This window comes from Eurosta solidaginis, chromosome 3, assembly GCF_040869045.1.
Source record: "Eurosta solidaginis isolate ZX-2024a chromosome 3, ASM4086904v1, whole genome shotgun sequence".
Lineage (NCBI taxonomy): Eukaryota > Metazoa > Arthropoda > Insecta > Diptera > Tephritidae > Eurosta > Eurosta solidaginis.
Window position 1 is genome coordinate 278,980,875 of NC_090321.1, and position 12,163 is coordinate 278,993,037.

At 40.3% G+C, this 12,163-nt stretch overlaps 1 protein-coding gene across 4 annotated transcripts in view; it reads right to left on the bottom strand.

Moving 5' to 3' along the window:
* Window positions 1-12,163, bottom strand: part of LOC137245646 (solute carrier organic anion transporter family member 74D-like) — a 49,246-nt gene that overhangs the window by 6,992 nt on the left and 30,091 nt on the right. For all 4 annotated transcript variants that reach the window (XM_067776642.1, XM_067776640.1, XM_067776641.1 and 1 more), the window contains 3 exons: window positions 6,965-7,194; window positions 6,571-6,903; window positions 4,338-4,860 (listed from right to left, as the gene is read on the bottom strand). In XM_067776642.1, the coding sequence (XP_067632743.1) occupies window positions 4,338-4,860; window positions 6,571-6,903; window positions 6,965-7,194 (1,086 nt within the window). The remainder of the gene's footprint in view (window positions 1-4,337; window positions 4,861-6,570; window positions 6,904-6,964; window positions 7,195-12,163) is intronic.

The following is a 12,163-nucleotide window of genomic DNA, read 5'->3' on the forward strand; positions in this document are numbered from 1 at the left end:
GCTTAATTTAGCTGATTTCCAGCTTTCACCAAGCGGATTCGCTGCTTAAGATCACTTGGATTACTATATACGTCCATGCCGTGAGTTGTGATCTCAGACTTAATTTCGACAGTTCCACGGGATTTTTATATTTCATATTTAAGACATATTTGAGAAATAGGCCACCAACAAAAAACTGCTACTAGCTCTAAAGAGCTCCGACTATGAATACACCCTTTTTTCTCACACTTTTCCGGCGGTTCAGAACTATCGACAAAAGGGATAATATCGTACTAGAAGCAACATGTAGAATTTCGGTCCGGTTCGAAAATAGTACCAAGAAAAGAACTAGCTCTAAACTGTAAATTTTTGCACTAGTTCGGAACTATCGAAAAAATGCCAATAAACAACTAGTTTTAAATTGGAAATTTGTATCTAGTTCGGAACTAGAGAAAAGGTAATGCTGCGGGGACAGTCTCCACCGCCTAGGATATCTCCTTGTTAAATTCGCCAGTTGAAAGCAGGTAAAAGAGATAGACGGCGAACTCGTAGTACTTATGAATGAACTAGACACGCACCAGTTTTGAACTAGAGATTTTCCCTACAGGTAGGAGTCTGCGCTAGGCTCGAAAATGATGTAAGTTAAGAAATCCAGCGAAAAATTGTGAATGTGGTAGTTTCGACAGAGTAGATAAGTGAGAAGTAAAGTCCAATCTTGACAAAGCTCACGATCATAAGAGAAGGACCTATGAAGTTATAGTGTGTTGGTTAAATGTCAACGGAAGTTGCACTGGCTATAGCTTTAGCGAAGCAAAGATTTCTTCCATTTTTTTTTGGCGCAAACATTTTTTTAACCGATAAGGGGCAATTAATGACAATGGGATTTTACTTTTTTTTCTGATTCGAACTAAACTTAGCATATTTGTTACCCCCTTTTTATACTCAGTTGAGCAGAGCTCACAGAGTATATTAACTTTTATTGGATAACGGTTGGTTGTACAGGTATAAAGGAATCGAGATAGATATAGACTTCCATATATCAAAATCATCAGTATCGAAAAAAAATTTGATTGAGCCATGTCCGTCCGTCCGTCCGTCCGTCTGTCCGTTAACACGATAACTTGAGTAAATTTTGAGGTATCTTGATGAAATTTGGTATGTAGATTCCTGGGCACTCATCTCAGATCGCTATTTAAAATGAACGATATCGGACTATAACCACGCCCACTTTTTCGATATCGAAAATTTCGAAAAACCGAAAAAATGCGATAATTCATTGCCAAAGGCGGTTAAAGCGATGCAACTTGGTAGATGGGTTGACGTTATGACGCAGAATAGAAAATTAGTAAGATTTTGGACAATGGGCGTGGCACCGCCCACTTTTACAAGAAGGCAATTTAAAAGTTTTGCAAGCTGTAATTTGGCAGTCGTTGAAGATATCATGATAAAATTTGGCAGGAACGTTACCACTATTACTATATATGTGCTAAATAAAAATTAGCAAAATTGGATGAAGAACACGCCCACTTTTAAAAAAAAATTTTTTTAAATTCAAATTTTAACAAAAAATTTTATAACTTTACTGTATATAAGTAAATTAAGTCAAAATTTAACTCCAGTAATGATATGATGCAACAAAATACAAAAATAAAAGAAAATTTCAAAATGGGTGTGACTCCGCCCATTTTCATTTAGTTTGTCTACAATACTTTTAATGCCATAAGTCGAACAAAAATTTACCAATCCTTCTCAAATTTGGTAGGGGAATAGATTCTATGACGGTAACTGTTCTCTGTGAAAAAGGGCGAAATCGGTGGAAGCCACGCACAGTTTTTATACACAGCCCACCGTCTGTCCTTCCGCTCGGCCGTTAACACAACAACTTGAGCAAAAACCGATATATCTTTACTAAACTTAGCCCACGTACTTATCTGAACTCACTTTATCTTGGTATAAAAAATGGCCGAAATCCGACCATAACCACGCCCACTTTATCGATATCGAAAATTACGAAAAATGAAAAAAATGCCATATTTCTATACCAAATACGAAAAAAGGGATGAAACATGGTAACGCAAAATATAACTTTGGAAAAAACTTTGTAAAATGGGTGTGACACCTACCATATTAAGTAGAAGAAAATGAAAAAGTTCTACAAGGCGAAATCAACAGCCCTTGGAATCTTGGCAGGAATACTGTTAGTGGTATTGCATATATAAATAAATTAGCAGTACCCGACAGATGATTTTCTGGATCACCTGGTCTACATTTTGGTCGATATCGCGAGAACGCCTTCACATATACATACATCTAAGGGCCACTCGCTTTTAAAACCCTCATTAATACCTTTAATTTGATATCCATATCGTACAAACACATTCTAGAGTCACCCCTGGCCCACCCTAATGGCGATATCTCTAAAAGGCGTCCACCTATAGACCTAATGCCCACTCCCTCTTAAAATGCTCAGTAACACCTTTCGTTTGATACCCATATCGTACAAACATTCTAGAGTCACCCCTGGCCCACCCTAATGGCGATATCTCGAAAAGGCGTCCACCTATAGACCTAATGTCCACTCCCTCTTAAAATGCTCAGTAACACCTTTCGTTTGATACCCATATCGTATAAACATTCTAGAGTCACCCCTGGCCCACCCTAATAACGATATCTCGAAAAGGCGTCCACCTATAGACCTAATGCCCACTCCCTCTTAAAATGCTCAGTAACACCTTTCGTTTGATACCCATATCGTACAAACATTCTAGAGTCACCCCTGGCCCACCCTAATGGCGATATCTCGAAAAGGCGTCCACCTATAGACCTAATGCCCACTCCCTCTTAAAATGCTCAGTAACACCTTTCGTTTGATACCCATATAGTATAAACATTCTAGAGTCACCCTTGGTCCACCTTTATGGCGATATCTCGAAAAGACGTCCACCTATAGAACTAAGGATTAAAAAAAAAAAAAAAACTAAGGATTACTCCCTTTTAAAATACTCATTACCACCTTTCATTTGATACCCATATCGTACAAACACATTTTAGAGTCACCCTGGCCCACCCTAATGGCGATATCTCGAAAAGGCGTCCACCTATAGACCTAATGCCCACTCCCTCTTAAAATGCTCAGTAACACCTTTCGTTTGATACCCATATCGTACAAACATTCTAGAGTCACCCTTGGTCCACCTTTATGGCGATATCTCGAAAAGGCGTCCACCTATAGAACTAAGGATTACTCCCTTTTAAAACACTCATTACCACCTTTCATTTGATACCCATATCGTACAAACACATTCTAGAGTCACCCCTGGCCCACCCTAATGGCGATATCTCGAAAAGGCGTCCACCTATAGACCTAATGCCTACTCCCTCTTAAAATGCTCAGTAACACCTTTCGTTTGATACCCATATCGTACAAACATTCTAGAGTCACCCCTGACCCACCCTAATGGCGATATCTCGAAAAGGCGTCCACCTATAGACCTAATGCTCACTCCCTCCTAAAATGCTCAGTAACACCTTTCGCTTGATACCCATATCGTACAAACACATTCTAGAGACACCCCTGGTCCACCTTTATGGCGATGTCTCGAAACGTCGTCCACCTATGGAACTAAGGATCACTCCTTTTCAAAATACTCATTAACAGCTTTCATTTGATACCCACATCGTACAAACATATTCTAGAGTCACCCCTGGTCCACCTTTATGGCGATTTCTCGAAAAGGCGTCCACCTATAGAACTAAAGCCCATTCCCTTTTGAAATACTCATTACCACCTTTCATTTGATACCCATATCGTACAAACACATTCTAGAGTCACCCTTGGTCCACCTTTATGGCGATATCTCGAAAATGCGTCCACCTATAGACCTAATGCCCACTTCCTCTTAAAATGCTCAGTAACACTTTTCGTTTGATACCCATATCGTACAAACATTCTAGAGTCACCCCTGGCCCACCCAAATGGCGATATCTTGAAAAGGCGTCCACCTATAGACCTAATGCCCACTCCCTCTTAAAATGCTCAGTAACACTTTTCGTTTAATACCCATATCGTAAATGGCGTCCATCCATAGAACTATGGCCTACTCTCTCTTAAAATACTCTTTAATACCTTCCATTTGATACACATGTCATACAACCACATTCCAGGGTTACCCTAGGTTCATTTTCCTACATGGTGATTTTCCTTATTTTGTCTCCATAGCTCTCAACTGAGTATGTAATGTTTGGTTACACCACCCGAACTTAGCCTTCCTTACTTGTTAAATGATGTGATAACATAGACATCGAAGCTGAGTTGGATCTTATTTACATTCTGTTTGAATTTCTACACATTTACTCACCTCGAGGTGGCAGCTGATTGTCGATATTGTATCTCAATATATTTTGGTGTAAATATCCAATATGGTGTATACCCGAAAAGATAGAAAACTGACGAGAAATTATTGCACATCAATGTTTTGTTTGTTGTTAGCCGTCTAAATGTTGTCAACATGTCTTTAAAGGACGCTTTTGTTTCCTCTTTGGGCTTTTTCTCCATTTCAGCCGCCAGTAACTCTTTTTCTGTTTGCTCTTTATTACTACTCTCTTTTCGCGCACGTAACGATATACGTTTTCGACGCTCCTCTTCAATTGTACGTCTTGCAATAGCACGTGGCAATGCTTTCGGAAACATAGAAAGAAAGATACCTGAGAAGAAAATCATGCCACCGATTACTAACCAACCCATCCACCAAGCACCCAACCAACGTGGGTCTTGATTATTTATGACCGGTCGTAATTGTGGTGCAATATAGACGCGTAGACAGAAGGAGGCCAGTGCATAACCGAAGGCTGGACCCAGCATACGTAGAAAATATGATAAACCTAAAGAAATAAAGTAGTGGGTGACGTAAATAAATACAAATGAATGAATGTACATATTACTGATGTTTTGTGTCTAGACATGATGCAATAAACCGGACAGTTTAGGTCAATATTACAAAATGGTGTATCATTTGACAATACTCAAAAATTAAAGTGTTGCTTCTTGACTTGTCTGCAATGTTGATTTTTTTAGTTTCTTAAAAAAATACTACATTAATGCCTTTCTGAATATGATATAACGCACAGGAAAATAATTTCTGTGGACTTTCTTTTTTGGGAATGTAAATGACATAAGACCCACGGGCTTAGGTTCCATTTTTCAGGCGTGAATTCCGCGGGCATCATTTAATTGCACCAGGATTACGGAGCTCCTGAGGCAAATGAAAGTTTTGATCAACGGAACTGAATGGTTGTATCTTCAGAGCGGGAGGTACGCCTGTCGTATGCGGGGACTAAAATACCTAAATCGTCAGCTCAATTTATAGCTTCTCCAACCCAACTGTTAACCTCACCTACAAGTGGCGAATAATGTTTCTTTAGCAGATATGGCTACCCCAAGTTTGTCATGGAAGTAGGGGGTGGGAAGGGAGGGATGGCCTAGAGGGTTCAATGTGTCATGTTAAATCGTTACCGAGATGGTCGGGCTTGTACCTTAATGGTTCTTGTTATCGGAAAGTACCAGATCTAAATCCGGCAAAGGACATCGATAACACTTCCCAAAACCTTCGTGGAGTGTCTTTATCGCTACAACAATAGCAACAACATAATCTGTTTAATTGGCAGTAATTGTCAGGTAGTTAATATGACGACCGATAACTGACAATGGAATAACCTTCTTTCTTACGCCACGTTGGTTTAGATAAATTATATTTGAACGCGATCACGCTGGTTTCTACAATGTATTATTTACACGATATTGTTGATAGTTTTCCAGACGCTTTTTTTTAAGACAATAAATTATGAAAACATCACAATAGGAAAATAAAATCTTTACACCTTCGCTCTAGATTAAGTCAAATCAACGCTAACATGAGGGCAATAAAGATTACCAGCAAAACTTGCTAAAACAATTGTGATCTCAGGTCTTGTCTATTATGATTTCAGTAGTTTTATAGAGCAAGCTTATTTACTCAAGTATAAAAGTAAATGCTTTTCTTTACGGTGCATTCATTATTCATTTAGATATAGAGGCCTCGTTCTAATTGGCCAAATACCAAATTTACCACAATGACAATTTCTCCTAAAATTTAAGTTTTAAAACGAAAATGTAAGCTGAGATAAATTCTGGGTTAAAAGTCTGAAACAAATACTTAAAGTTCACTTCAAATTTTATATGAAGCGCGAAACAGATTTTCTCATATCAAGGATTTTATGCATATTGAAACTATTTTCCGTCATCCCTTATCAAATTTGGTTTGCAGACAGGTTTGTCTCTTATTTATGTACTAATAAAGGTATTCCGCTATTCAAATAATAATGCACTCTAGCTTTTTTGTTTATTGTACAGCAACTTAACGTTAACTTGTAGCTTAGCTTCTTTTCCTGCAGGGTCGCTGCCCATGTCAAAAATAAGATCTGCATTAAAAAAAAAAATTGCCAGGCCCAATTGTTTACGCTTCTGGCGAGCGTTACAGCATATATTTAATTAGTATATTTTTCTACTATTTTGAAATGTAAGATATTTCAATAAAATTTAAGGTAAATACTCACTCAACAATGCCGGTGTACGCGATTTCTTCGTATTATCATCCATATAGGAGACACCCAATGTATAGTATAGAGAGCCACCTATACCTGAGATGAACTGCGCAACGAAGAGTACTATTTGTGGCGCCAAATTACCTTCACCCACTTCACATTCCGCACCACCACCATTAAGCCGACATAACGTTTTCGAACCCTGTTTTTCGATTGCCTCCTTGGTAGCATTCTCATCAGGTTGAGCACCAAATTCAGCAGTCAATGCTAGCGCGTCCTCACCGGGACCATAAAGAAAATGTGGCAATGCGGTCATTAAGCAGAAAATTACAATTGTTAACAAGCCTATAAGATAAACAAATTTAAGTTTAAAGAATAAAAAATTTGTAAGATTTGTCTTTTTTACCAAATCCTATCCAACGTGGACGATGTCCTTTGCCCGCATAGTAACTGAGTACAGCTGAGACCAACATCTGACTAATATCATTTCCTACCGATATTATACCCGTATTCTTCGAAGGTATTTTAAAACGTTTCTCTATTGTTGTGATTGTACCATTGAAGTATGCGTAAGTCATGGAAAAAACACAACCTACCATTCCATAAAGTACCACATAGGCTGTTTGATTTGCAAATCTGCAAGAGAAAAATAAAGAAATTTTAATGAGAGATAGAATGCAAAGCGAAAATCACTGTGTTTGGGAAAATCAGCCTAAGGTAATATACAGATAGGGCATTTCATGTCAAGTGTTTCAACTCGCAAAACTTTTGGTTAAAATCTTTTTATTGTGGGGTACATTAACTGTGGCAAATGAGGGATAAAAATCATCTCCGCAACATTATGAGGAAATGCGGCGCCTGGAAACGCAGCCGTGCGAAAAAACAGGTCCTCAGGAATATCCACAAAAAGGCGTCGGACCTGGAATTGAATGGGAAATCCGTTCTTAAAGATAAATACCCTGAACTTGCAGAAGAAGAAAGCACTCTCCCTAGGGAGATGCGCGTCACTTTAGTTCAACTACGAACTGGATACTGAAACGGGTTAAACTCTTAACTATCCAGAATCAAGCCCGATATACATAGTGTATGTCCTGCTTGGAATGTGTCCCACATAACATCAACCATCTCTCTAAAAAAATGTGGAACCAACGCCTCTACGAACCCTCTCACTCTGTTTCACCCCTATTGAAACTGTAAGTGTCCTTGGACTCCCGTTACAGGATATTGATGGCAATTTATGGGTGGTCACACCTATTGGATGGGGCGAAGCACTGCTATAACAACAACTATAAACGGGATCAAAATCTGAACGTATTGCGATGGTCTCGAAGTTACTTTCTTTCTTTAATATTAAGTCCGAAAAGTTTCTATTTACACAAAAAAATATGAAGTCGAAATATCGATCAAATAAATTATAAATGAATATGAACAGAAAATATAAGACGAAATGCTGAACAAGCATTATCTGAGTGAGGGGGCCCCACCTCACAGTGACTTTAGGAGACATCTGCATAAGCACTAAACATGCCCTCAATATTTCATCTATGATTAGTCGACTTGTATTTTGTAATGGGTTAAATTCTTATTTATCCACAATTAACCCCGACATACGCAATCTCGCCAACTCTGTTTAAACTTTATGTTTTCCTCGACTCCATATAGGGGATAATTGTGACAGTTTGTGAGAGGTCACATCTATTGGATGGAGTGAAGTACTGCTGCAACAGCAAAAAAATCCCAGGATCTATCATCGACTCGGATCATTGCCGCGTGACAGAGAAAATACGTGCTCGCCTCGGCGTTGCTGAAAGCAAGAAACAAAAACACGCTGAAAGCTAAACGTTGAAAGGCTGCAATTGCAACAGACGGCTAATGATTTTGCAACTCGACTCTCACACTGCTCTCTGAGACCATATCTCTATATATAAATGTGAAAATCTGTACGGGGTCGGAGCATAACGCCTAAACAACATCTCCAAATAACGCGAAAATGTACACAGTTCTATATTTCGCCCCAGAACGGTTATAGGCATGGTTTTTTTTCGCAACAAATGTAATGACCTATTCAAAATAAAATAGTGTATAGCGCGATTTCCTCAGACTTCCTAGTTAATTTGTATCGAGTTAGATGTTCGCTCATATAAAATGCATTGAAGACCTATCAATGGCATCAGATTAGCAACACCAAGGCTGTGGTAGAATTGACTTTAGATTATTTTTAATAATTAAAATAATTTTCAATTAAAAAGAGTTTATATAACAGTAGTAGAAGGTCAAACAATCGTTTATAGTTAATCACCTAAAAATAAAAATACTATAAAATTTAAGTTATTAACAGAATAATAGAAGGTCAAACAATCGTTTATAGTTAATCACCTCAAAATAAAATTATAATAAAATTTAAGTTATTAACAGAATAATTTAATTCAGAGTAAAAAGCGTGGGGTGCATTCGACTACATTTCATATCTTTCCTCTCAGATATTCAATATCAACCACCCCACGCTTTTTACTGTTAATAACTTAAAGTTTATTATAATTTTATTTTGAGGTGATTAACTATAAAGGATTGTTTGACCTTCTACTACTGTTATATAAACTCTCTTTAATTGAATATTATTTTCCATTTTTTAGTTCGGTTTGCTATAAAAGCGTGTTTTTTTTTTATTTTTTTTAAACTATTATTTATTTTAATTTTTTAGTTCAAGTAATTTTAAAAGTTTTAGTCGAGAGTGATGAAACCTCGAAACGCCAGCGTTCCATGGATGAATCCAACCCCACGGCACCGAAAAGGGTCGAGACGCAGGGAGGCTGGACGCGGTCTTTCGCCGAAATTACCAAGGGTCGGCAGATCATTGGCATTATAGACGATAGCAGCGAAGATGGGAGGATCCCGAAACAACAGTGGAAGTGGATCGAGGCCGCGCTCGCTACGGTGGCCGTTAAGGTTAAGAAAGACAACCCTGGTCCATCGCCATCTTACACCGATGCAGGATGGTTCCAGGGCAATGTCAAGCTAATTGCCTGTGACGACGCCAGGTCGGTAAACCTCTATAGGGCCGCCGTCACGCTGATAGGGGTGGTATATCCGGGCGCGCGCCTCAAGATATTGGAGGCGCGTGATATCCCCTCACGAACAAGGGCTAGAGCCTGGGTTCCAGTGACGCCAACAGACCCACTGACATCCTGGAGCTGCTCCAGGAGTACAACCTGCCACAGGTTTGGAACTCAACCCAGATAAAACCGAGCTTGTTCTCTTCACGAGGAGGTACAAAGTACCAAATCTTATACTGCCAAGAATTGTTCTTAGCGTTTAGCGATCAAGTCAAGTATTTGGGAGTCATTCTGGATAGGAAGCTATTATGGAGTGACCATATAGTGGAGCGATCCAAGAAGGCAGCAGCAGAGCTCTTCACCTGCAAGAGGGCAATTGGCACCTCCTGGGGATTCTCCCCTAAGGTGACCTACTGTATTTACACAGCCATTGTGCGCCCGATTCTTCTTTATGGTGCCTTGGTATGGTGGCCTGCATCAGCCATCTTACACCGATGCAGGATGGTTCCAGGGAAATGCCAAGCTAATTGCCTGTGACGACGCCAGGTCGGTAAACCTCTATAGAGCCGCCGTCATGCTGATAGGGGTGGTATATCCGGGCACGCGCCTCAAGGTAGTGGAGGCGCGTTATATCCCCTCACGAATAAGGGCTAGAGCCTGGGTTCCAGTGACGCCAACAGACCCAGCTGACATCCTGGAGCTGCTCCAGGAGTACAACCTGCCACAGGTTTGGAAGTCAACCCGGATAAAACCGAGCTTGTTCTCTTCACGAGGAGGTACAAAGTACCAAATCTTACACTGCCAAGAATTGTTCTTAGCGTTTAGCGATCAAGTCAAGTATTTGGGAGTCATTCTGGATAGGAAGCTATTATGGAGTGACCATATAGTGGAGCGATCCAAGAAGGGAGCAGCAGAGCTCTTCACCTGCAAGAGGGCAATTGGCACCTCCTGGGCATTCTCCCCTAAGTTGACCTACTGTATTTACACAGCTATTGTGCGCCCGATTTTCCTTTATGGTGCCTTGGTATGGTGGCCTGCACTAGCCATCTTACACCGATGCAGGATGGTTCCAGGGAAATGTCAAGCTAATTGCCTGTGACGGCGCCAGGTCGGTAAACCTCAATAGAGCCGCCGTCACGCTGATAGTGGTGGTATATCTGGGCGCGCGCCTCAATGTAGTGGAGGCGCGTGATATCCCCTCACGAACAAGGGCTAGAGCTTGGTTTCCAGTGACGCCATCAGACCCAGCTGACATCCTGTAGCTGCTCCGGGAGTACAACCTGCCACCCGGATAAAACCGAGCTTGTTATCTTCACGAGGAGGTACAAAGTACCAAATCTTACACTGCCAAGAATTGTTCTTAGCGTTTAGCGATCAAGTCAAGTATTTGGGAGTCATTCTGGATAGGAAGCTATTATGGAGTGACCATATAGTGGAGCGATCCAAGAAGGTAGCAACAGAGCTCTTCACCTGCAAGAGGGCAATTGGCACCTCCTGGGGATTCTCCCCTAAGGTGACCTACCTTATTTACGCAGCCATTGTGCGCCCGATTCTTCTTTATGGTGCCTTGGTCTGGTAGCCTGCATTAGCTAAAAGTACCTATCTTAAACTGCTTCAAAAGGTGCAACGGAGTTCGGAGCTCTGCATTACCGGGGCTCTCGGCTCCACTCCAGATTCCGTTACATACATACATCGATACATAGATAGATACAGGCCAAGCTATTAAAAGCGTGTTAAAAAGGCTCCAGTATGCTCTTTCGTATATGTGCCATGCATCCACTTCTATCATTAATAAAGGAATGCGGTTTCGCATTGTGTGCAGGGTTTCAAATCTATGGCCATTTGGGGTGGTCATAAGTTCAATTGACCTTATGTCCGTTAACCTTATGCCACCACATCATCACATTAATGCATTGTCATCGAGCCTTGATACGTCTGCAAAGTTTCAATCAATCTTATGGCCATTCAAAGTGGTAATAAGGCCAATTGACCTTATGGCCGTTGACTTTATGTCACCACACCATCACATTAATGCATTGTCATCGAGCCTTGATACGTGTGCAAAGTTTCAATCAATCTTATGGCCATTCAAAGTGGTAATAAGGCCAATTGACCTTATGGCCGTTCACCTTATGTCACCACACCATCACATTGATGCATTGTCATCGATCCTTGAAACGTGTGCAAAGTTTCAATCAAACTTATGGCTATTCAAAGTGGTAATAAGGCCAATTGACCTTATGGCCGTTGACCTTATGTCACCACACCATCACATTGATGCATTGTCATCGAGCCTTGATACGTGCTCCAAGTTTCAATCAAACTTATGGCCATTCAAAGTGGTAATAAGGCCATTTGACCTTATGGCCGTTGACCTTATGTCACCGCACCATCACATTAATGCATTATCATCGAGCCTTGATACGTGTGCAAAGTTTCAATCAAACTTATGGCCATTCAAAGTGGCAATAAGGCCAATTGACCTTATGGTCGTTGACCTTATGTCACCACACCACCACATTAATGCATTGTCATCGGTCCTTGATACGTAT